Source organism: Astatotilapia calliptera, chromosome 3, assembly GCF_964374335.1.
Source record: "Astatotilapia calliptera chromosome 3, fAstCal68.1, whole genome shotgun sequence".
Lineage (NCBI taxonomy): Eukaryota > Metazoa > Chordata > Actinopteri > Cichliformes > Cichlidae > Astatotilapia > Astatotilapia calliptera.
In genome coordinates this window covers 52002878-52029166 of record NC_137424.1, presented here as the reverse complement: position 1 = coordinate 52029166, position 26289 = coordinate 52002878, and the positions used below count along the sequence as shown (strand labels likewise).

At 41.4% G+C, this 26289-nt stretch overlaps 1 protein-coding gene across 2 annotated transcripts; it reads right to left on the bottom strand.

Moving 5' to 3' along the window:
- Positions 1 to 508: 508 nt before the first annotated feature.
- On the bottom strand, positions 509 to 26289 carry usp12b (ubiquitin specific peptidase 12b). Of its 2 annotated transcripts, XM_026162574.2 has the most exons (10): positions 26048 to 26287; positions 21288 to 21368; positions 20985 to 21068; positions 19841 to 19970; positions 19007 to 19296; positions 17836 to 17912; positions 17658 to 17741; positions 14981 to 15178; positions 12319 to 12397; positions 509 to 7628 (listed from the first exon to the last, which is right to left on the bottom strand). In XM_026162574.2, the coding sequence occupies exons 1-10, from the start codon at positions 26093 to 26095 to the stop codon at positions 7527 to 7529; spliced, it is 1173 nt and encodes a 390-aa protein (XP_026018359.1). In that variant the 5' UTR covers positions 26096 to 26287; the 3' UTR covers positions 509 to 7526. The 2 variants fall into 2 exon arrangements, with proteins under 2 accessions (XP_026018359.1, XP_080154637.1); XM_080298511.1 differs by lacking the exons at positions 509 to 7628; positions 12319 to 12397 and adding an exon at positions 13542 to 14314 and having other exon boundaries at positions 26048 to 26289.

The following is a 26289-nucleotide window of genomic DNA, read 5'->3' as shown; positions in this document are numbered from 1 at the left end:
CGCTTGTAGAGCACTCGAGCAACCTCTCATTTCTGCATTTTTTGCTTCCAAGGAGCCAGACTGTCTTGTAATTTTTTTAAAGTGGTCTTGGGCATCAGTTCGCAGGCTTTCTGAAGGTCTGTTAAGAGTTCTCTTTGGACCTGCTTTGTTACCCATTTCCAGTCCAGTCCTTGTACCTGACCATTTTCAGAGTAATACATTTATTTATCTCTTAAACACTGATCTACGAAGCATGAAAGGTCTCCTAATGGACCACTGCTGTGTCTACTCATTACAGTCAACTTAGCAAAGAGCCATCTTAACCAATTTTAGTTACTCATCCTGAAAAGATCCAACTCATTAGATTACGAGCATCTAGCTGCTACTTACCCTCTTAATTTCTGTTCAACCAGCAAAGATGCGATTATGTTTTTCACACAGCTGCATTACCTCCTATTTTCTGCATGTATGTTTAAAAAAACGAGACGCTATAGTCAAACATTCTCAATGAAAGAGACTGAGAGCAGAGTTGAGTTATCATCAAAACCAGTTTGTGTTTTATTTCGAACAGTTTAGACACCATCAGAACCAGCCGTCATTCCCAAACTTCACTGCATCTCCACGGATTCAGAATGAACGTCAGACAGCAGCAGCCCCACAAATACAAACACCGAGAGGACAACCTGGTTACTGGTCCTTCAGATCAGTCTGTAGTCGCAGACTCTGCATGAACAAAAAACCCTCCTGTGTTCAGCTGGTACAAAAATATGCAACCATTTAAAAAGCAGATTCCCTTACTTGTGTTTACCTGACCTTCATTTTAACAGTGTTGGTCTCGGTGAGGCTGCTGCTACTTTGCACACTAAAAACATACATTAGAGGAGTGTTAATGATGCATTCAGTCACTGTATGTCCGTCACATACTGGGTTAAACACATTTATTTGGCGAGACTGAAAAGGGGAGTGATGTGGACGACCAAACGCTCTGAAGAGACAACTGTTAAAGGAAAAATCCACCTGTAGCTGTCCGTCGGTGCTTTGACTCCTCCCCCACACCAACAAAAGCTGTTGCATTTCATCAATTTCCCATAATGCTGTTCAAAAAGCACACAGGGGATGCTTGACTGCTGCCTTCTGTTACTCGCTGACGTATATGCTTAATTTTAGATTAATAAAATCTATAAAACAATAAAAGCAATAATAAAAATGACCAGATGAAAATATTTCTCTAAAAGGAACTTTTTATATTTTAGGGTGCAAAAACTGGCCTCTGTCTCTCCACTTCTTTTCTTCTGACAATATTTTAATACTCTTGGAATTGAAGGTGTAGCTCCAAGGTTTCCACTCTTTGCTGATGACATTTTATTTTACAGTGCTTAACAAATTTATTAGACTACCACCGAATGTAAGGGTTAAGCCACAGCTGCTGTATTTTTACGTGTCTGTAAATTTGAGTATAAAAACAAGAATTCAGTTTGTTTTCTGCCTATTAAATATAAATATACAAGTTTTTAAGATATTTCTTCAAAACTTTGACAGGTGTTTTACTTCTTGCAAATGCTTTGGTTGGTTTTGGTTTGCATGGAAGAAGCCAACTTGTTTGCAAACATTTGCCAACTATTTGCAGAATGATAGTGAAACGGAGAATGGTCATCTTCAAAGTTGACTGGATTTGCTTATGGAAACATGTCAGTTTCAGGACATAAGGCACAGCTTTAACTTTCAAGGTGAACAATGGTTGCACACTTTTTCCAGTTAGTGATTGCAAATAGACGGCCATATTTTGTGCAACCACGGCAATCTGCCAAACCCAACGCAATAACAAAGTGGTTTTTGGTGTAATAATCTCTTTGTGACCGATTTCACCCATCGACAGCCGGCAAACTCCAGCAACCACTCCCACATCTTAGCTAAAAAGCTCCACATTACCTAAGATGTGGAGAACTTTTGCATTAGACATAATAACGGCATCTGCAATATCTATAAATTTCTGCTGTCAAGCATATAAATGTGAAAGTTAAATATAGTGAAACCTTTGCAGTGGAACTACTTGAAGCTCAATACTAATATATACCATCTCCCTCAGTTTCTCTCAATCCAGTATAGTCGTTTTTCTGTCTTCTTATAAACATTGATCATCATTAGAACTCAAACACAATCAGGACAACACAAAATGAAACAAACACCAACACCAGCTGCTGATTTATTTTAATCCTTTATGTAACCTAAAGTGGATTTTTCCTTTAACACTGTGATCGCATATCAGGTTTTGGACAGTCATGTATTTTTTTGCACACCAACATCTAATAAGAGAATGTCTATAAAGTGAGTATGTTAATAAACTCACAGCTCCATTGTGACCATTCCATATATTTGGGTTTGTTTTGGTCTGCCCGGTGTGCCAGATGGGTGGGGTTTGCAATTTTTAAAGCACCAGGCAGATTGAAGATATCAACCATAAGAAAGGTATCTTTGAGAGATAACGTACACTAATATTCTCGATCTAGATTTGTTGATTATTCCAAGCAAGCAATTATTTATATTCCAATAATAACATCTGTATTTATGTACACATCTCTCACTTCACACTCCCCAAATTAGATCAAAATAAATCCTCAGATTTCCAGAGCTGCCTCAGCAGACAATCAAAATTAGTAAAATACATAAAAATAAAAACAATGCAGAACATCAAAGGAAAAAACGTTAACATGGACATTCATAATAATAATAATAATATTTAAATAAAAAGAGCCTTGCTTCAACATAAGCATCCAACACATTGTTTCAATGAATTCTGGTTCTCATATTTAAAATAAAAAGAAAGGCTTCCAGCTGAATCTGTGGACTTCCATCTCCCTAATAATGTGCTTTTGTGCTTGTCTGTGTTTATTTACATCTTGAGTACACCTACACTTTGTTTATTTAAAAAAAAAAAGAAAAGGAATAAAAACAATATAAACATCATTTGGTATGTATGAACGCAACTTAAAGAGTCCACAGATTCTGTTGGTGTTTCAAGTCATTTGCAGCCAAAAACGACTTTCTTCAGATGTCCGAAAGTTATAAAACTACTAAGCCCCCAAGAAAAAACGAAACATAAAAATTGCGCAACACTTTCCTTTAATGTAGATTACTTCCTTTAAGTTGATTAGTTAAAGAGCAGCACAGACGTGAAAGAGATATAGTGTTGACTTTGAACCTTCGACTCATTGAGTGAAGTGCTTCGGATGCATCGTCAAGGAAGTCGCTCGATCTCCTCCCAGTCGTTTACACAGATTTGAGAACTTTGAGCCAAATGAGGTATTTGTTGAGTTAAACTGTTTGTAGTTGTAGTTTTATGTAACATAAATGGACAGAATGACTTTGGAAGAGGCTGACAGTGATTTAACTTTACCCACCCGATCTAGATTGGTCATATTGCTATTACCTTGAAACCAAGATAACTTGATCGGTTGGATAACCCATATTTTGCAGGATTCTGCAACATCCGGAGCTAACAGACACACGTCAGCTTTATACTGAGGAAATATAATATAGGCGCTGCTGAAAGCAACTTTATGCAAACTAGACAGGCTAAATCTCACCTAAACCTAACCAGTGTGCAACAAAGGTCCATATTGGGTGAAAAACAGGGTCTCCTCCTTCGCACTGTATTTGTGTTCAACATGGCCATTATAGCATTAGAGCACCAAAGCTAGAGGACACCTGGTGTGTAAAGGATGCATCTGGATGAGAATGCGTTGGAAAAAGCAGGTTAAGGCCAGGGCTCTGGCTGCACGACGTCCAACTTTAAACTTTCTCATGCTGGCAGAACTAAGAGAAAGGCTTATGCAACAAAGAGAGCGAAATCCACAAGCTCACATTATTTTGTAACATATTTTGGCTGCTCTGTGTTACGGACATAAAACCTGAATGATGATAAAAAGTGTCACTTTTCAGAGCACTTAAATCACTCTCTGAAGAAATGAAAATTACTTTGCAGTATTTTGGGGGATGTGATACGCCTTCAAGACTCAACCTGAATTCCCTTACATTTGTTTACTTTTTACCTCTGGGAGTCAGGGCTTTGTGCCAGGTTGTGGTAAAGTGAAAACACTGTACAGCCACAAGCATGAATGCTGTTACTTTCACTAAATTGCACGATTGAAGGACAAAATGACAAGTTTTCTGACAAATATTTAAAAGTGCTTTTCAGTTTTAAAAGCGGAGACAGCGACTTCACCGTATTGCGATGCACCCAAAATCCACATGTCACAGGTCAAGCAGCAGCCCTATTTTTTTTTTTTTTTTTTTAATTTGACTGTACATGTTAACATTCAAAACTCAACAGCTATATAATATAAACACCTTAAAGGCTGCATAGAGCTTTTTTTCCAAATCCGCTTTGCATCTGCTGTAGCTCTGTTACGAAGGAGTGATAGCATGGAGGCTTATCAGCTTAGGAGTGTAAAATATACAACAAAATAACTAAACTCGGGTTAAAAAAAAAAAAAAAAAAAGTGTAACTATATTTGGTTTGTGCAATTATTAAGAAAATAATGGAGGCGGAAAGGGTTAACCCACAGCTGGAAAGCGAGACCGAGGCTTTAAAAAGGCTTCTGCTTCTCCTCAGATCAACTCAATCAAACCCTGTTTGTAAGTTTTAATTCTGTTTCTCAAAGTTGGCAAGTTTAAGATCTTTAAATATTTGGTCTTCATCATACTAGAGAAACGCAGTAATTTGAAGACCTGAGTTCAAACACGCAGTCAGGTATGCAAGAAAATGTGTCAAACATGTTGTGACCCTTAAAATCTTATATTCCGAAAGTTTTATTTGGAAGCAACTGGAAGATGTGACGCTGGACTTTCAGACATTTTAAGGACAAGAAAGAAAAAAAAAAAAAGAAGAAGAAAAAAACCCCACTTCTGTGTTCTGTGACTGTACTGGACACACAGCCCTAGAGACCAGCTGGCGGCATTTGGCAACCACTGGTTGCTAGGGAAAATTGTATGTTCCTAGATGGGTTGGCAAGTTGTTTGCTCTCAGTAGCTAGCATGGAACTGGTCCCAAAGAGGTATACGGCGCTGAACCGAATGCCCCCTTGCGATTTCTTTGGTTGCTAGCAGGTTGCCATGGTGACCGGTAGTTTGCATTAAAGGACTCAAAATACTCGACAGCAACTGCAAAATGTGTGACGCAAACTGGAAAACCGAGACCTTTAAAGTCAAATATCGATAAAGCGACCACAAGTTGGAGGTTTTGGATGCAGTACCCTGGCAAAAGCAAGCAACCACTTGCCAACTGGTTGGAGGATAAACTTTTGGTCACCAGATAATCACCGACCTGTCTGTAGGCCTGTGTGACTGAAGCCTTGCCAATCAGAATTCAGCACCACTAAGACGGCAGCAGAGCCTGTCAGCAGTTTTAAGATGAATCTGTAGTAAAGAAAGCTTGAAAAAGTTCTAAATGCAAAAGGTGTCTCTCAGGTTTCTAACCCCTAATGGGGGGTCGACCCTTTGGAAGTAGTTGTTGTTTTTAGACATGAATAAGTGCAGTTTCTTCCTTAAAGCTGAGAAGACCAACATCACCGAGAATCTACACAAACACATTCATCTGTAATATCATCTGAAATTAGAAGAGAGAAAGTAAACATAAATCGTGGTTATATTTATGAATTTTACTATGTAACCCACTTTTACCCCTCTAAAGGAAGACTGCAGTTAATCATTTTTTGTCTAACCTACCTACATATGCAAGTTTTACTTTTTTCTTTTTTTTAACTAAGGAAGAAGAAATCCTGCCCAAAATTATCCAGTTATGTGATCACTTGAAGCACTACTTACTGGAATCACTAAACGCTCAGCTGATTAATTAGCTTCAATCAGCTGCCCAGAGTAGCGCTAACATTCAAGTAACTCAATTTAGCCCAGGCTGCAATTTAATGAGCATTTCAGAAACAGTAAGATAACCACGATGCAGCTCATCTCACAGGATGCTTCGCCCCTAAAGCTGAAGCTGCTGTTGATGCTGAGGAGGGGAAGCCATTTAAAAGCGGCCGAGACAAACATGCGAAAGAGACGGTCTTACTGCAATAAAATAAACCGTGTAGCCGAGCATCAGCGGATCACATCCGCAGACCTTTAGCATCACTCAGCGTTACCAAAGGCTGCAATTTACGATTCTGGAGTGGAAAACGTGTTATGTAAAAACCTGACTGCCTGCCAGAGCTGCAGCTGCACGAAAAACACTTAAGCCAGAGTCAAAATTGGCGTGGCTGAAACTGCGAGATGAACCAGCTGTAGAAGGGTAAAGGCGTGTGTGCGCAGAGAGGCATCCATAAGCACATGAGACAAACTCGACAAACTTCGACACTGCGTGTCGTGTAGTGTGTAAAGTGGATATCAGAGCTGACTTAAAGGAAAAAAAAGCACTAGTCTCATAGTGCGTCCCTTTAAAAAGAAAAAGAAAAAGTACAAATGTGCATATTGTGGCATCTTTAAAAAAGTCAGACATGTTACAACAACACATCCTCGAGAGCAAAGGAGCGTGTGCTTGCTGTCAAAACCATGAGAAGCTGGCATTTTAAAAATTAGCTTATGCTGTTGAAATACTTCCTTTGAGCTCTTTTCCCTCCCCCACTGTGGCACCACGAGTGGCTTTAGACACTCTAGACGCTCTGGAATCTAGAACAGGACTGTTGGTGATCCAAAGGATTGGATTAAAAAATATAACATGTGGCAAAGTATTCTTTTCTTTAAACAGGGTTGTTTAAAAAAATTATATAAGCTGCAAATTGTACTTTTGGTCAACGGGTTTCACTTTTTTCTCTTTATTTTTTTAGTTAAGAATTTTAAACCTGAAACAAAGAGCCTTACTCATGAGTGTGGGGAACATTTCAGTTCCATCAGCACCTCCCTGGTGGCTGGTTTCCATTTCAACCATCGCCTGTAACACTGCGCAGGACGCGATTGGCAAAACTTCACTATACAAAACACCGCAAACTATCATCCAAGCGCCGCGCTCACATTCAAGCCGTTCACTCACTACAGGTAGTGTCAGTGGTTTTGCTGTGACAGGTGGGACGTTAAAGGAATCTTTGGGGGAGTTGCGTGTCAGTGCAACAAGCCACAAAAAAGGCCGACTCGGACCTTAACCCCCCGACACCAGTTGCACCCAAAACAGCTGGTTATGCCGCATCATCTTCTCCTGCTCGTCCTCCACATGTCAGCCTCTTGGATTGGTCAGTCTGCCCACAGTGCAAAGCGAGTGTTGTGGAATCTGCCAGGGCGTGGGGGAGTGGGGGGGTTCTAGTGGATGTTTTTTTTTAAATATATTTTTAAGGTGCTCTGCTGCAGCAGTGTGGACACAGAGGATTTGAACGGTAATCCAGAAGGCTGTCACAAGACCTGCCGCACACGTCTCAACCCGTCCCGAGTGGCACTCCAGTGCAGCTCCGCCTACAGGAAATAAGCCTGGATACTTAAGTGAGGGCGGAGCAGGTGGCTGCCATAAGCCCCTCCCCCCTCTGTTGAGTGACAGTCTGTTGGGGACTTACGACCGCCTTGGTTCAGTCTCTCGACTGGTAGAACAGGATGTATCCTGACTCAGAGTTCTTGGAAATGTCCGAGGTCAGACCGTAGAACTCCTCGATCGCCTGCGCGTCAATTTTCTACGAGAGAAGACGACAACAGAGGTTAGAACCCGTATCAGGATACAGTAATAACCTGGATCTGGTTCTCCTTGTTTTTGCTTTCAAAGCAGTGTTAACTTCACTGGCCAATAGGTTTCCAACACCCCCAATAAACAAAAGACAATAACTAAATAAAAACTAATACAAGAGGACCGAAACCATGATGAAACAAGAGTATACACATGGACAAATGAGACGCTGTAACTCTCACCGGTTAAAACTTTGATACTTTATATTTTATTAAACTGAATCAAACTCAGCTGTAGTCTATTAAACTTAGCACAAGAATTTGTCTTCGTCAATGATTCCGACGGCCCCGTAAAATGAAAATGCAATGTCATATAACAGTTTTAAAAATATATATATCTTACAAAAAAGAAAGGAAAAAAAATATTTACGAAACTTATTCTGCAAAGTTACCTAATTTTAGGCATTTAAAAAAAAAAAAATAATAATAATAATAATTTGAATGATAGTTTCTTGCATTTTCTGACCATGATTTTTAGGGCACCTCTCCTCATTCATTTGGACAGAGGCTTCAAAATAACTATCCAAATATCTGCAAAGATGCACAAGTGGGAAGAAGAGTTTCTACGAGGATCCAGTCATAAAATGTGAGAATTAATAAAGTGCAGTTTAAAATGATCCATTTACTTGCGCCATTTTAGTAAATGTGTGCATAAATAAGGAACGAAGAAACAATATGTTTATATGGAAGGTTTTGTGTGCACAATTCTCAAAATGAATAAATAAATTACCATTTATTTATTTTATTGTACTGTTTTATCTTCATTTTATCTTGTTTTCTGAATGTCACTTAAGCTTTTCTAGGGGTTTTTACATCTTTTGTTATTGGATGTCGTCTCTGAAAATTCGTTTTACATTTTCCACCGTGGTTGAAACATACCCTATTATAAGCACATCTAGTCTTGCTTATATTGATAATTGATGAATATTGTCTGGCTCCTATTCAATCCAGCAGTTTTCTGGGTTAAGTAAAGTTATGGGAGCTAGAAAACAAAAGCTGCACTTTTGGAGTGAAAGATATCGGCGTCATAATTGTAGAAAACTAAATAAGTTTGAGTTCCACGAGGAAACAGGCAAATGGCAGAAACAAGCAGCCAAAAAGGGATCAAAATAACTTATCAGAAAAAGACTTCAAGCTAAAATATAAAACAGAGAGAGGCATGCAGATTAAATCTCCACAAACCATAAAAAATAAGTTAATCTTTCTTCTCTGCAGACTCAGCAGAATCTTCCAGACCAGATGTCTGAGCGGGCCGAAGTCCCGCTGTAGTGGAAAAATACTGTGGAGTTTATATCAGTTTTAACCATCAGTCCCTGATGACTGACTGAGCTCTTTCCTGCAAACAGCAGGGTGATGTCTCCTACTGCCGAGGAGATTTAAAGCAAAATAAACCATTCTAACTGGGAAAATAACGTGTACGTTAGATATTTGATTTGGCTGAACTGCTACTGCGAATGCACAGAGAGGAGCACGTGTGTTTAAAATGACCTCCAAATGCTTGAAAGTATTTTCTAAAACACTAGCTGTGACCTCTCGTGCTATAATATAACCAAATCAACGCCTGTGTGACTATATAAGGAAAAACCAAACATTACAAGCATCATAAAAATGAATATTTTGGGGGCACAGGTGTCCTGAACTGCATTAAAGTATACTGTTTCACCTCATAAAGTGCACCCCGACTGTAGATGTGTTTTACATGCCTCGTTTTCTGTCTTTTTCTACCACCCCTTTAGTATAAGGCAGTAAGGCTGAGCAGCTTAAAACAGATGATTATATACAACTAGAACTTTATACTTTTTCCCTCCGATTATGCTAATTAACTGTGATACAACATGGATGTGTGTATATCCACAAAAAGCTGCTTGAAGCTACAGAAAACTACACAAATCTGTAAAATGGTAAAGTTAAAAACAAACACACACACACACACACACACAATTAAAAAAAAATAAGGACAAACTGCAGTTAGTTTTGTGGCTTTAAGTCATCGCTGTAGGTCAACCCAACAAACATAACAGTTTAAAAAAAATATTATATAAAATATATATTTTTATATATGCTGTTGTGTTTTATCCAACTTTCCTTGTGTTTTGTGTAATTTTGCAGCATTTTTCCATTTGTAGGTGTTTTGTTAAGCTGCAGTGCATGTGAACTCTCAGAGCCACCGTACAATAGTGTCAGTTATTCTTATCCAACTGTATAGAAAAGTCTTGCAACGGCTAACGCGAACCAATTCATTCAGCATCCAGTTGGAACTGATGTACAGTGTTGGGAAGGTTACTTTTAAAACTTATTCCACTACAGATTACATGCCCCAAAATCTTTTTTGTAACGTATTCTGTTACGCTACTCAATGAGAGTAACGTATTCTGAATACTTTGGATTACTTTGGATTGAAGGTTAATCGCCATACCAATACCAACTAGAGTTTTAAATACTAATAGATAATAGATATTAATGAGTAACAGTAGGTTAACATTAGGTAAGGCTGCACTTTTTGCAGCGACCTCGTATAGAAAACTATTGCGCGTATATAAAACAGGTCCGCAGCTCTGAACCGTAGCAAAGGGGCCTCTGGCTAATACGTCGGGTTCGTGTCGGCTCGTAGCCAAAAACTAGCTTTACTTTGTTGTCTGGGTCAACTTTGCTAGCGAGAGACAGAGAGAGGCGTTGAAAGGCTGCTCCAACGGAGCTTATTGATTCGGAGGAAAACACAAATATAGTGTAGTCGAGTCTTAATAGCTTACTTACAACCGGACTACACTGCCCATGAGGCTACATTCTTTAGGGCGATGCCTATAACACTCTGCCTACTGCCTTCATATTAAATCATTTTCTGAACAATAATTTTTAAAAATATTTCTCAGCAGAAATATTTCTGCTGAAAGGGCATAGCCTAATATATGAAACAGGAAAAGACTGCTGTGTAATCCCTTTATTTCAAAGTAACTGTATTCTAAATACCACCTCTTTAAACGCTAACTGTAACAGAATACAGTTACATACAAAAACAAAATACAGTACATATGCAGAGACCATTCTCACCAACTTCTACTGCAAACACAGTTCTTTTTCTCCCCCCCATAAGCAGGCTCCGAACACGACAGAAAGCCTATCCCATCTAGGGACGCAGCAAAATAAGCCTTTTCCTTGTAAATAACACTGTTAATAAAAATAACTACTCCTGACGTAGGTTATTTGAGAATTAATGAAGGACGCTAACACTGGCTGAGACTGTACATCTGCAGATCAGTGTCTCGTTTACCACTAACTACAGACTAAACGTCAGCAAGCTCTGGAACGCCTCATCGTGACGACTGCACAGCCAGCGAGCTGCTGATAGTTTGATTGCTGTGCCATACCTTTCCCTCTGGCATCAAGAAAGAAAAACATCAGACTGAAAGGTTACTTCGCTGAAACACAGCAGCACGCCGAAGCTTAGGCCGCGTGATGTGGCGGGCCGCCAGTGGCTAAAGAGCTACAGCAGGCCATCGGCTCACACTGCAAACTTAGCAGAGCTGCACTCCCTGTATGGCAGGGATATAGATGCTGGCAGATCTCCCTGTTTGGATTGATGGTTCATCAAAGTGTCACCATGTTATTTAATGTTTTTAAAGTGCTGCGTCTTTTCCTTGCTGACATGTCAGCTACTGAGATGACAGCGTGCTGAGTGGAGCTGGGAAACCGTTTAACGGGGGCTGAGCACTATCACGCTCCAAGGATGTCAGACTGTTGTTACTATGTAGACAGCCATGTTTTCCCTCCGCTGTCGCCACATCAGAGAGGAAAGCAGATGGTTTTGCAGCAGAAGCACACGGGTAATCAGCAGAACGGCAATTTCATGACAACCACACTCATCGGAGGGGGGGGGGGGGGAGGAGTGAAATCATTAGCTGCTGTGTAAAAGTTCAAAATAACAAAAAAAACATGTTCAGCCTCTATGTCTGCACCACCTGCTCAGAGACGGTGAAAATTAAAGGAGGAATGAGGGCTGGAGCACACAGAGAAGCAGTCTCTCATATTTGTAATGTAAAAAAAGTGCAGGTCATCTCAGTTTATAAGACTACGACTGAGATGAGTAATGATTCAATTAAGAGAAGGTACACGGTGACCATGAGCGAGAAAGGAGAAAGATAAATGTCCAATAAAAGCAGGTATGTTCTCATCTCTCATCTTTTTTCCTTAATGGACACTTTTATCCACCCGTCATCATTTATCCCCATCGCTAAACCCAATTTCAGCTCCTCATCAGGCTCAGGTATGCAGGTCGGCCCGCTGCAGGAAGTCCAGACAAAACATTCGGGAGAGCCAGGATAGACTGTGAGCCTGGAATTCCTGTCTGGTATTGGATTAGATGGGAAGCTTATGTGGAGATGGGAATTTTAATCTTTCAGTGGGTGCTCAGTCTGATGTGAGCTGAAACGCTGATGCTCAATTTAAACAGTTCACACTTGTTTTACCACCTTTAAACCGATCTGGTCTTTTTAAGGGGGTCTGTTAGACTCATTATGATCATTTCCAGCTCTGCAGTTTTATTGGCTACGATTAATGTGAGCATCTGCCACTGTAACAGCACAAAAAAAGAGAAAACTACTTAGACGTCTGATTTCCTGTAAAATGCAGAAGATCGCTTCTCACCTCTACGATGTCGTCGTCAAACAGCAGCCAGAAGCCGTGGCTCTTGACGATGGTGATGTAGTGTCCGCGGTTTGGACCGCTGCAGGGCACAGACACAGAGACGCATTAAGAAATAAGACAGCAGAGTCGTGATGATTCTCATCATCCTTACTGCCAGCGTGGTTTTGTTTTTGGTAGTGTTTGTGGGTCATTCTGTGTTAAACACGACAGCTGGAAAAGTTTTGAATGAATTCTGATAAAACTTTGTGGGGGTGTCGAGCAGGGTTATGTTAACAATCCATTACAATTCGGCTTACATCCAGTAAAGTCTTCAAGGTCTTCTTAATGATTTATTGGTGGCAAACTGACAAAAAGCCTGATAACTTGTAAGTGTGCTGTTTTTTTTGTCAACATTTAAAAAAAACAAAATGCAACATTTGACCTCTGACCTCTCCTTCAAGGTCAATAGATTGACCTTCAGATCAAACTGATAATAAAGAAATAACAGAAAATTAGATCTATTTAAAACTATAGTATTACCTGTTGACTAAGTATTGTCAAGAGAATGAGCTCTCTGATTTGAAAAATGTGTAGTCTAAGAACATTATTACCTACTCCTACATAAACTCCTCATCCTATAAATACTATAAATTTTAAAGAAATTCTTCTTCTTCTTCGCAAAGTCAGAGATGGATTATTTTTTAAAAACTGGAAAAAAAAATCATTTATTGTGAAAATGTTTTGCTGTTTTTTGTTGTTTCACGTTGTCAAAAGAGACCAAAACATTGGTGATGAACCGACGCTGCTGTTAGAAAGATGTTCACATCCACACGCAGCACAGCACGAGACAGTCTTTGTGTTTATCCAGGACGTCTGTCCTCCTGAGGAAAGCTCCAGTGTTAGATTACATCTCATCAGCAGGAGGAACATAGTCAAGTGACTAATGACTCGCACATGCTCGCTTACACATCAGCTGACGTCAACTCATCGGCCGACCGGACTTAGCGAGCCAATGGACACCGATTCAAACAACGAGTGGCCCGAGGAGAACCGCAGCAATGCAGTGTTTACAGGGACACATGGACTTATTTCCTCTTTATATCTTTATCCAATAAATATCTGATGAATGAGTTAATGAGCAAAGTATTTTCTAATTAAAAAAACCCGAATAACTTTAGGAATATTCCCTCTGTCCTCTGAAACAGAATCAAGAGACAAATTACTTAAAACCAGATGTTTCCAAACATATTTCCATATCCTTTTATTTAGTGCATAATTGAAGGTTTAAAAGAACTTTCTGTAAAATTTAAAACTGTTAAAAAACTCCAAAGTCAATTAAAACCATCATAAAAATGTGAGTAAACAGCAGCTGTGACTCAACACAAAAATATCTGTGTACTGTGTTGCAAAGATATCGACTGAAGATCAACTAGGCTGGACTTTGGGGCAACGCCAATTTCAACCACAAGATGGCGCAATGAGTTACTTGCTGATTTTTATGCACAGTGGCAGCTTAAAGCATAAAGTACAGCTTCTTGAGAGAAAGAATATCTCAAATTAAATAGCAGTGCGTTATGTGAAAACATCTACTGATATGCTGCCCCCTGGAGGTGAAGTGTTAATTAAATTTTGCTGTTAACAGAAAACCCAAACCTCAACACATTAGATCAGGTACATACAGTCGATAAAGCTGATGTGGGTAGTACAAATTATAAATGTTTTACATTGTAACATCTGACACTACCGTAATACTACCAAGTGCATTTAACGTGATTGACCACACCACAGCTACCATAATGACATCCATCAGTGTTTGAAGTCGTGTTTTGAAGCCTTGAGGTGACCGTTTCCATGGTCGACATCTCGGTCTTTTAAAATTTGGCGTAATGAACAGCACGGTGGTTAACACCGTTGCCGCACAGCAGGAAGGTCCTGAGTTCAGGCTGAGGTCTTTCTGTGTGGATTTTGCATGTTCTCCCCATGTTTGCGAGGTCAGGGCTGAGAGCAGTTTCTTCAACTGCAATTGAAAATAATGTTTAAACATTCTCTTTTATACCATCAGTATAACGTCTGGGTCATTGAAAGACTGAGAAAACAGCGAGGATTTAATGAGTGACAAGGGGAAAAAAACAAAAAACCTTTCTGTTATTTTACATGGAAAAGCCCAATCGCATTATTCACTGGACACACCCTCACAAAAAACACAGTGGGATGATGATAAAGGTCGGCTTACGAAAGGTTACAAAACTGAAATGAAGCCTTATTTCCATCTGGTTCATAAGTAGAGTTCACATCAGAAGAAAGATCTGGAAACTGAAATGTCGGCAGTTTGTTGGAGCAAAATTTAAAAAAAAAATAAAAATAAAAAAAAGGTTGGGGGAGGGGTGCTATTTATATGCAATATAGAAACACTTAAAACTCTGATAAGTATTAAATGGTTTTATAATCATTCAGCAAATTACTCACATATAATGTGAACAATGTCTGCTCCTCGGACTGTTATGAAGACTAAATGACTCATTTCAACAAGACTGTTTACAAGCTTGATCTGCTCATTTTTAACCATACAACACAAACTAGACTAGTTTGTGCTCTACTGCACGTCTTCCACTCATGCAGCTGCAAACATTCACATCAAGTTCAAGACAAAAAATTTAAAGTGAAATAAAACAATAAACTCTACCTGCCACAGTGCACGACGACAGCCACCAGGTCGTACAAACGATCCGGGTTGGTTGCGTCCCCGGACGTGTTGAAGAGGCGGAGCTCCAGGGGGAAGACAACGCGATAGGACAGTTTGGTGTAGCGGTGCAGCTGGTCCATGTATTTAAAGCGCTTTAGGTGGAGGGCGAGGATCATGGGTAGCTTCTTTACCCTCATCCTGAGTGAGAGAGATGAGAGAAATATTGATTTAAAATATATATATTTCAGAGCAGAAAAATCTTTATCTTTGAAGACTGAATTGTTGGATGAAAAAAAGAAAAGAAAAAAGAACCTTTTCATTTCGAAATTACAAAAAGCAGAAACACAAAAAAGTACGATCGATCTTTCCCCAACAAAAACCGAGAGGCTGAAAGCTTTCCACGCCAGTCCACAGACCTCCTGTCAGGAACGAGGAGCACGTTTTGTGTTCCTCCCCCTAATTTGGGAGAACCTTTTTCGTTTGTGCTGCTCTGCACGCTGCAGACGCTGGTGTCAGCATGGGCCTTTCAAGCTAATGGATGGTGCTTGGTGCACTTAGCGGGCTCTCAAAAACATTTGATGGTACGTATTTAAAAAAAACAAAACAAAACAAACAAACAAAATGTGGCGCCGTATGACGGACGCCATCGCGAGCAGAGAAGAAGACAAAAAGAAACTCATATCAAAGGGCAACACTGACAGAGGGACGTCCAGCTGCTGTTCAGTAGTTAATAATAGACTTCGCATTAGACTGACGCCCATGACGAACTTCTCAGAATGTAACAGGAAGGCAATGGTTGCTATAGCAACATCAGATGTGGTTTGTAGGGTACCGTCTAATGGAACAAATTTGTCCACTCAGAGAAACTTTCAAGTGGTTGTACTGCACTTACAGCTGTGTGACAGTTACAGGCTGTGATAACCGCTCCTACAGTCTGCAAAGCACTACAGCCCTGCACCGTCAGCGCCGGGTTTATCAAAACTCAAACATCAGTATTCATGGAAAACCAGTGTTTGGTCATCATGCAGTGAAGAGAGTCAGCTGATAACATGCACGAGCTCATGCTTCAGCGATGATAGACTGATGTAACTCTGATGGAATAAAAACAAGAAAGTGACTTGTCTTAGATTTTTACTGAACAAATTACAGTTTATTTAACCCTCTCAGGCTCAAATTAAACTTTTTGTTGCTAATGCACAACCAAGTCCTGCAGTGGTACTTCTGAGTTTTAAAAAAAAAAAAATCATAAAATATGTATGTGGGGTAATCAGGTTGTTAGTTTTTAACTGTTGCAAATTGGCAACGCCTGCCTCGAGAGGGTTAAAGACTGTCTGATACGTTTCAATTTTACGTGTAACAAAACCTCAAGCATGCCCCCAAGAGCTTCCGATTATGCCTGAAGGTGCTTCTACCACCACTAAGAATATAACTAATTAAAATGTAAATTTAACTGCAGTTATGGCTCCCAACATCAATTACTTTTGAACAAGTTGGTTTTGTGGTTTCTAGAGATGTGCTTTTATCTCTTCTTTAACCCTATAACTGCACCATGTTTGATACGTGAGCTTGTGAGGCCGCTTTATCATCAGTGCTGGGTTTATTTCAGAGCTTAGCCAAGATGGAAAGTCTAGTAATGAGTGACAAACGTAGCTTTTCTTAAAAGTTCAACAAATGCGTGGCGTTTCAAAAGCTGCAATTATGATTTTCTGTCCGACTCGACCACCTCAGCGAGAGTTTTCCATGTCAACAAAATGCTTTATGTACTTGAGTCGCCACAGGTTGTGTACAAAAACAGAAGGAAAAAAAATTACAGCGAAATCTTGGATATGCTTAACACACACACGCACACACACTCAGGACACACTGAACTGCATAATGACTGCTCGCAGTGACCAGAGTGCCTGTCACACTCATAATCTGCAAAAAAAAAAAAAAAAGCAAAAAAGCAAGTAGGATTTTTTGCACGACAACGACACAAGCCCACACACACACACTCTCTTGAGTGCATCGCTGACACGCTCGCTAGCCGTGCTCCACATGACATGAAGCGCAAACGGTGGCTGGAAATAGCTGATGCGGTTATACGGTGGAAAAGCAGGTGGTTAAAAGTTATGCTTTTGTCACTGGAAATAATGCTGTGCCACTAATATTTTACTGTAATGCTGCTGCTGGCACCTGATGGTAACAGTTCAGACTTCGACGTCGGCAGCATGTCGTCTATGGCAGCGGCTCATTGATAAAGGATGTAAAAGGCCCTGCAGTTACTTACATTCGGAAATGCTGCTGCCTGTGAGCAGCAATAGCTGACGAAACGTTCAGTATTTTCATCCTGCATCATCAGAAATGCCATCAATGTTCATTTACTTCACAATAAAGTAAAGAAACACATTTTTGGCACTTGTTTTTAATTTAGGGCCCGTCAGAGACCTTTTCATACTGGATTTCATTGTTTACATTAGCTTCTCTGCACCATCTGAAAACCTGCTGAGACCAGCAGATCCTACAGCATGAAATGTATGCACTTAACAATCAGGGGGAAAAGCCTTTGTGAAAGAGTTCCCTGGTAAGAGCTCTGTGTGCTATCTGAAGGTCAAGTAACAGAGCTGGTTTAAAGGCAGCAAAAACAAAAGGTGATGAAAGAAAATCAGAAAAGTCACGTGATGATGATGTCACTCACCTTTTCTGGGCTTCCTGTTTGCTGCGACACTGCTCGCAATAATACTTGTATTCACTGCATAATGTCTCTGTGTTACTGAAGCCCCTGATGAGCAGAAACAAACGCCGTCACTGAGATCAGCCAGCATCCTTTAATCGTTCTTTTATTTATTTATTGATCGCTAATAAATTCGGCGTACCTGAGACAGTGCGTGATCGACGTGTTCTGCTCCACATCCACAGACAGATCCAGGAAGTCCTCGTCTTTGCTGCTCACCTGAAACAAAAGCAAAGGGCGAACGCCCAAGGTCACATGGTGTGTCGTTATGACAACGGCATTAATGACCTGATCGGTTAAACGAGCAAAGTGGAAAATTAAGATAAAAATTAATACTCAGTGTCTCACACAGATTTTACCTGTAGTCAAGTCTAGAAGCCAGATTAATGGCTTGCTGAGAGCTGGGTCGAGTTTCCTGTGTTACAACAGGCTCTTCTTTTAAAACACCGCGCTAACATAGACTGAACGCAGGTCCAGACTTTTGGGTTAAAATCATCTGGAAGTGTGACGCTTTCACCGATTTGTTTATTTACAGCTTATTCTAAGTGTCATATTGATTCTATTTAATATGGGCAAGCTGTCAATCTGCACCTTACTGAAACCACTGATTGAACCACAACAGTTTGCAGTCATCACAAATAAACAGCAGCACTGAGCTTGGTGATAAAATATTTAACTTCAAAAGTTTATTTTGCCCCTCTGTGTGCTAATCTCATTTGCAATGCTGTTGCATTCTTCTGTTTCGTGTTCTTTGGAGATTTGACACTATTTTATAGTCATCTGATCATGTCTCTGACTGGAGGACGTGACAGTCGGAGGGATTGTTTTGTGCAGAAGAAGAGTCATATAACCTGGGAAGGGTTTTCACATGAGCCCACAGGAAGCCCTGCTTTAACACAGAAATTTGATAACCCCCATCGTCATACTTCTTCACACCATCATCATCTCTGACTGGGGTTTCAGGTTTTAGAGAACCAGATAACACAAAGAAAGCCTGACTTTGAACTTGGACAATTAAGAATATGATTTGCTGAGACTGATTTTGGTGCTACAGCCAGCTGGAGGCAGTCACAGATACACAAGACATGGGCCTTCACAAACACTCCAGAATACACACTCTGTGTTTGACAAGGGAACAATCAGGGAACAGTCTGGACTTCCTGGAAAACGTAACTACTATAGGATTTGGATGAGAGGGCCGTTCCTCCATAGACTTTACTTTCATTGACCATTAAAAAGAATTCAGGTTTAAAGTCACGCCCATCTTCTTATACTGATCTGCAGTTCAAACTCCGAGTACTCGAGCCACTCACAGCTTCACAGTTGAGGCAGCGCGTCTCGTTGGTCAGCGTTCCTTGGAAGATCTCGTGCACCCAGGTCTGCTGCGTCTCCTTCCCTCCTTCCACTTCTCCACCTCCTCCTCCTGATTCGCTACTGCCTCCTCCTACTCCCCCTCCTCCCACTCCTCCACCTCCATTCTGAACCAGTTTTCCGTTCTGCTGCCGCTCCTGGCTCTTCTCCTCCTGGAGAAGGTCAGCGATGGTGTTGAGAAGGTAGTTGAGGAATTCGTGGGCGTCCTGCTGCATGTAGTTGTCAAACAGCTCTGAGAGGAACAAAATAAAAATAGCAAGCAGAACGAAACATAAACAGAAAACATAAAGATATATAGAGGCGTGAGAATAGAGAAGTGGAAAGAGGAATATAGGAAATAACAGACGTGAGAAGAAAAGAGAACAAAGAATAAAGAGCAATCAGAATGCTGGCAATGAGAAATATAGCAAATCAGGAGCCTGTCGTCTTCTCCTACATCTGCTTTCCCCTTCAGGATCTGGCTGACAATTATATTTCTTCAGCTGCGATAACCCTCCCCTTCCTCTCATTCTTTTCCTTTCCCCACTCCATCTGCCTCATCCCCTTTCTCCCCCGCCAGCCTCAGCTGTGCTCGTCAATAGTGAGAGGAAGTGGGGTTAAAACAAGCGACTGACGGAGGAAAGTCTCGGATTTTACTTAGACTTTTTTTTCTTATTTCGTACACAAACAGCAGCTGCACAATCTGGCAGAGCTGCAGAGTCGAAGCGTTCGACCTCAATGAATATTCTTTCTGAAAAAAGAAAAAACAAAGTTCAGCATCATGCAGAGTCACTCACCATTTTCCTTTCTCAGCCGTGAGATGAATTTCTTGGGCGGGATAACGCCGACTTTCTTCTTCTGTGTGGCGATGCTGTTGAACAGGTCAGCCAAGCAGGTGAGCAGGGACTCTTTACGGCGAGGCTGCACCTGAAGAGAAGAAGACGGAGATAGTCAACGTTACGCTGTAAAAGCCTCAGCAACTCAGAGATAGTTTAACATTATCTTATGGTACTACACTAGCCTGAACCTTGATACTTGATCTACTCTATGGAAGTCAGGTTATGTGAACTATAGCAAAGAATGAATGAATCGTCAGTTAACCTAAATCTTTCAATGATGAGGATGTGCACATTCTGGACAGAGAGGAACGCTGGTTTGAGCGGGGGGGGGGGGGGCAAGGAGGCCATTTACAAGATAGACCATCTCTGAATCGAGGAGGGTACATCCTTCACTATCTTACATTACTGTGATTGCAGCCAATCCCCAACTCTCTCTAAATGTTGACAAACTAAGCAATCTTATGGCTCCATCACAACAGAGTCAAAAGAGGATGACAACTTCCTTGCAACTAGTTTGCTCCGTGATTTCACTGAATTTTAGTAGTTGGTTGCCCAGATGTGGAGTACACAACACTTGCAACCTCTGGACAGGCCCATGAGACTCTCATGGGATTAACTGCCAACGTGCAATTTAGTCAGTCTGCACTCATGAGGGCACTCACTGCTTGCGTCACATCTTTTTGCAATAGAGGACTTCACTCAGCTGTTTGAATTCTGGTTATGGTCCTACATAAAATCAAGGCTGTGGAGCCCCGGTGTAATTTTGCAGTTTGATAGCCGTCCTGCAGCAACTAAGTCAATATTTGTAAAGGAAGGCTTCTAAGAAATCCAGATCCAAATACAAATGAGTTCAAATAAGCTCAAATTAACACATTCAAAGAGGAAGTTGAGGCTATCAAATGGCTATAATGGTATACAAGATGAAAACCTATGAGAACCATTGCACCACAAACCAAGCACCAGATTTGGCTCAATTGAAACATCTGCTTTTTATGAAAACTTAAACGTGTAACTCTCTATCATATCAATATGGCATTTAGCTGTGTGTGCATTCTGTCAGGGCACCAGGTTTCATCTCAACAGTTCGTCTCTCATTACTTACCTTGTACGCCAGCACCTTCTCCCTGAACGGTCGACAGAAGTACAGAGCCTGCAGCACCGAGTTACAGTAGCAGGTGTTTCCAAACTAGAAAGAAAAAGGAACAGAGAGAAGGCCAGGGGATTTAGAGGAAGGCACATTTTCTGCTCGTTTACACCAAATAAGCCACAGCAGTGCTAAAGAAGTGGCCTGACAACTAAACATCCGGTGTGAATCTTCAAACAGACGAACATGATTAGTAGCTGCTGGCTGTGCTCTGCAGTCTGCAGCAGGTAAACAGGTGCACGGCCACCACCAGATACTTACATTAACCAAGCCAAAGTAGTGTTCATTTACGGGAAACTGTTCCGGTCCAATCTCCTTTTCCAAGGCAGAGGCATTGGCGCCCTGCAAGCAAAGAATTAAAACAAGGAAAAGAATGACTGTTTTATTTATTTTTTCCTGAACATTTTCATATTATTTTGGATGTGTAACAACTTGCAGTCAGTGTTTTTGTTTTAATGAAAAATGATCCATTAAAAACTTCCTTTGTCCTAATTTCCTCCTCAAAGTTTCCAGTTTTTCCTGCTCTGTTTTCTCTCTGCTCTGTTGGACTTTCAGCCATCTGCTTGCTGCAGCTTTGTTTTTCACTTCACATCCTCGGTTTCTGCATTTTATTTTCCTCTGCACACTGACGAGCCCCATTAATCACATCTACATATATGTAACCGTTTAAAAACATGCTGAAAAGCAATTTTATTGATACCCAAAATGTGAAAGCTGACTAAAGTGAGGGCAACACATTCCGTCAATCTAGAGGGATAGTGTTGCATGACTTGAACATAACCTGCTGCGGTCCAGTTTGTGTTCAGCATTAGTTACCATGGCGATCTAGCCAGGTAAAAAGAGAAGATGCCTTCTTGACACCGAGAACTCGGGACTTTAGGCTCAAAGACACAGACACATGACCACAATTATTCCCAATGTGTGCAAAAAGTTAGCAGTCTCGTTTCCTCTGAAGTATTTGTTACACAGACTGGGCCGCCCAGGTCGTCAAAGCAACTTTTATTCATCAAGATAGCAGTCTTATTTTATTGCCATCAGTTTGTGACTGAACGGGGGCGAGTTGACCCTTGGACTGATTGTGTCACAGCTGCTCAAAACTTAACGTCAGTTAACAAACTAGTGCAAACGAGTCTGATCGGAACGTCACAGATTTAAGGCAGAAATTTAAAACATTTTTAAAAATCCCTCCACGAATTGTGACGTAGCTTCTGCAACGACAACTTAACCACAAAAATGACACAAGCTCATGGCAGCATAACCAGAACAAAACCAGCTGCAAACTGGTCGAGTCAAACCCACTACTGCACTGGCACAGCTGAATCAGGCCGACTGCTGTGTTTGTCAATTAGACAGCAAGAGTGACTGCCTGAATCTGACTGTTTGGAGACAAGTTGCCTAAAACCAGGAGACCTGCTGTGCAACTGCTCTGTGACTGTGGTGACCCGCAAGCTGAGGGTGTTCCACACCTCTGGTCGCTAGAACTGTTTTCAATTGCTGAGCAACCACCGATTTCTATTGTTGCAACGAGGCTGTAGCCCTGTTTTTATAGCTTTAACGTGACTGAAACATTAGTCCCACATTGATTAATCCCACAATTAATCAAATTTGAACCCCCATCGTCATCAGGCCATAACTGGACCCTACAGAGGTCACACAGGTAGTCTTATTCCTCCAGGTCGGCCATTGCGAGAATGAGCACTTCCAGAGCTACAAAATGACCTCCAGCAGAATGTGAATGTCTCTCACCAAACAATCAGAAACAGACTTCATGAGGGTGGCCTGAGAGCCTGACGTCCTTACACAACTCTACCACCCCACAGTTTTCTGTAGGTCGATCCTGATGTGGCATCCTTCCATTCCTCACACATTACCCAGTCCATATCATATTATAGATATTCAACATGACTTTTTCCCCCCCCCGTTGAGAGCTGAGCTGTTTTCTTTGCAGTGCATTTTGCTTCTATACTTCCACTCAGGGCAAGCCTGCAAAGAAGCTTAAAGTAACATAACATAAAGTGAAAGCACTGCCCTGTTGATTTTGTTTTGTGTTTGAGCTGCAGTAGAATAAATGTTTTTTAAAAGAAGCACTGCATTTATGTGAAGTGCATTTTGACAGATTCGTAGCACAGCGTGGATGTGAAAGCAGGGCTGTGTTTACGTGACAGTGCAATAAAAACACTTCTGAATAACACTGACATATAACCCTGCAGTCCTGCTAGAAACCAAGGATTAAATTACACCAGCGGGGAGAAACAGTGTGAGGCGAGGGGCATGATGATGATGCTGATGCTGCTAACGCTTTCTAAAGTCACAGACAAACACGACCCCCGAGCAGCACGGGGCTGTAAACAAAAACAAGCTCACTGATCTCAGAAAGGCAAACAAAGACGACAGCAAACATCTGCGTGCAGAGTGAGACGGTCTAAGCGTGCTCTGAAATCACACATTTTAATTAACTCGTGCTTTCTTTTTTTGGGTTATGCCGATTCTGAAACGAGCTGCACTTCCTGCACTGGTGGAAATGAAAGTTGAAGTGAAGTCGGGGCAGCACGAAAGGCTGTTAGAAAACAGCGCGAGTGGAAACTCTTAAGTGGCTGTTTTGTCAGACACCGATCGGGTTTGTTAATCATGACGATCGGTCGGGAGGATGCTAGGAAAGCATTAGTCTGTCTGCCCTTTCCTGCCCCCGTGCTCCGAAATAACTCGAGTCCACGAGACGAGCCGCGTCTGCTGCGTTTTAAAAGAAAATGAAGCTTCTTTCCTTTATTTCTGCGGATTTTTTTTGTAATCTTCCCAGCTCAAAATTAGTGTTTGAGTGGTGACCAGGCATGTAAGCATGACTGATCGGAATGTAACTTTGGGAATGAGTGTGTAATAACGGGTTTTATCTGCTCCCATCTTTTCTTATAAAGCGTGACAACGAGACTCATTTCTTCTGTCTCTCCTCAAAGTTCACACTGAACTACAAATATATCGATATCTACTTACTAGACCTCAAGCAGCTGCTCTCCCTGAATACACTTTTAAGGTGGTTTAAGTTGGACCAGGGTCCTGTACTACCAAACAGTGCAACAATCCGAGTAACGTTATTTACTTACTATTGACAAGTCAGCAGGCGGTCATGGCATATCTGTTAATCTCTAATCTCGAACTATCTGTTACCATAGTGATGTAGGCTAACCCAGGGTTAACCCTGGTACTTTTTTTTTTTTAATTGAAATCTCAGTAAACTAAACTGAAACTTTACAGTTTGGTTCAGTTATTACTAACCCTGTTTGTTGAGGTTTTAGGCTTCATCGCGTGGAGCTTAGCTGTGTGCATGTTCGTGCGTGTTACTAGTCTACGCAACTGCCATGGATTGGACAGGATTTTTTTTTTTTTTAATCTCACACCATATTATCCTGGTTCAGTTAAGGTTAGATTAAATAATTATTTTTCTTTTGAAATTTCCCAATACTCTGGCCACATAGTGCTACTCTCAGCTGCTCCCTTATTCACAATTAGGCCTCTGTAGCCTTGCATGTTAATTTGGCTGATTTTTCCCCCCCCCCCAATGGACGCACAGCCACAGAGGGGGATTTATGGTCCCTCTTTGGATCAAACCAGAGGATCTTTTGCTTGTCAGGTGAATGTGTAAATAATAAGTAATTTAAGCTTCTACTTTTAAAAATACAAATCCACCTTCGATGGGAGCAAAGGCAGTTTGTTTCAAAGATGCACTTCACTGCTCTGTTGTGGAAACACCAACGCTCTGAACCCTGCAAAGGTCCTCCGCCTCACACGTCAAAGGCAGACGAACGCTTGAATTCGGCCGTGCCCCGCTGTGGCTTGTGCAGCTTTTGTTTGTGGCTTTCGCACTTTCCATACGACCAAATCAACTTTCTGTGGAAACAAGCACCATCCGGCCAGCACCTCGTAGCCCGCAAAGGTAGCAGAGACGAATCAAACTTTTTTTTTTTCCTGTCTCGTAGATGCTGGGCTGTTACAAAACACTGGATAAGAGCTTACACACGGGAACAACAAATGACTGACAAAGACTGCAGCAGGCTTCTCCAAAGCATCTGTATCACCATCTGTCCTCCTCTGAAAGGTGCAGCACATGCAAACAGGACAAGTTACAGTCAGAGGTTAAGCTTGAAGCAAACGCAGAGCTGGTCACATTAACAGGAAACCAGGCAGTGTTAATGTCTCACGTTTTCACCTACAGCTTCTCTTTAACGAGTGGAGTGTGTCTGGGGAAATCTTATTTAACTCCTTACAAAGCATTACATGTGCAAACGTAAACATGGCTCCAGATCTGATAAAGAGGGCGGTATAAAAAAAGCAAAAAGAAAATGCACAGTCACTCCCAACAACTTTGGTTTCCTTTAAACTGTCCGGACTCTTCTGCCTTGTTGAAGGCTTCTTTATTTTTTTTATAGAAGTAAAGCCAAACTATTAGCAGGTTCACGGTGGGGGTTGGGGGGCATCCAGGGTGTATCCCATGACAGGAACTGCTGGAAATTTTCCACCAGTTACACATGAACAGGCAGCAGTCAGCTGGCTGAGCTGTTTACATCCGCCCATTGTCTGCCTATCACACCTTTGACTTACATACGCAATGGTACAACAACAACTTTGTCATTTTGAAGGCCCGTAAATTTTATCCAGCCGAGTCCAGAGACTGCTGCCGTGAGAGCTAGCATGCTAGGCTAGCTAGTTTTCGCCCTTCTCCGCGTAAACAAACCGAGGCTGGCTGTTAAAACACGCTTTGTTTCCCCGTGAAGCTCCTCTCCCTCTTTCCACACAGAGGTGCAGGATAAGTACTGGTAAACTGATGCTCCTCGCAGGCTCTACAACTTTCCCGAGAAACCCTGACTGACTGATGTTTTTTTCTTCTTTTAATTATGTTGTCCTGTCTGTGAGGTTAGCGAACAGGCTAGCGGAGCAGCTACTAGCCTAGCGTCCCTGGGAGGGGGGACCGGACAGAGGCGCAGCGTATTCACGCCCCGCGGATAAAGGCACCGGATTCGGCTTCTTACCATCGTACAAATCGAGGCGATCTTTCGGACTGTCATCAGTATTTCCATCCGTAAGCCGCCATGTTGGACCGAACCCCGATGGTGAAATAATCAGAGCCGCTGCGGCTGCAGAGTTCCGAAAGAGCTTTCTGCCCCTGTTTGATAAACCTGTCAGAGCACACGGACCGACAGAGGGAGCTTCCGGGGAGGGGGTTGATTTTCAAAATAAAATGGCTTAACGTATCCTTTACTGTTAAGCAGGT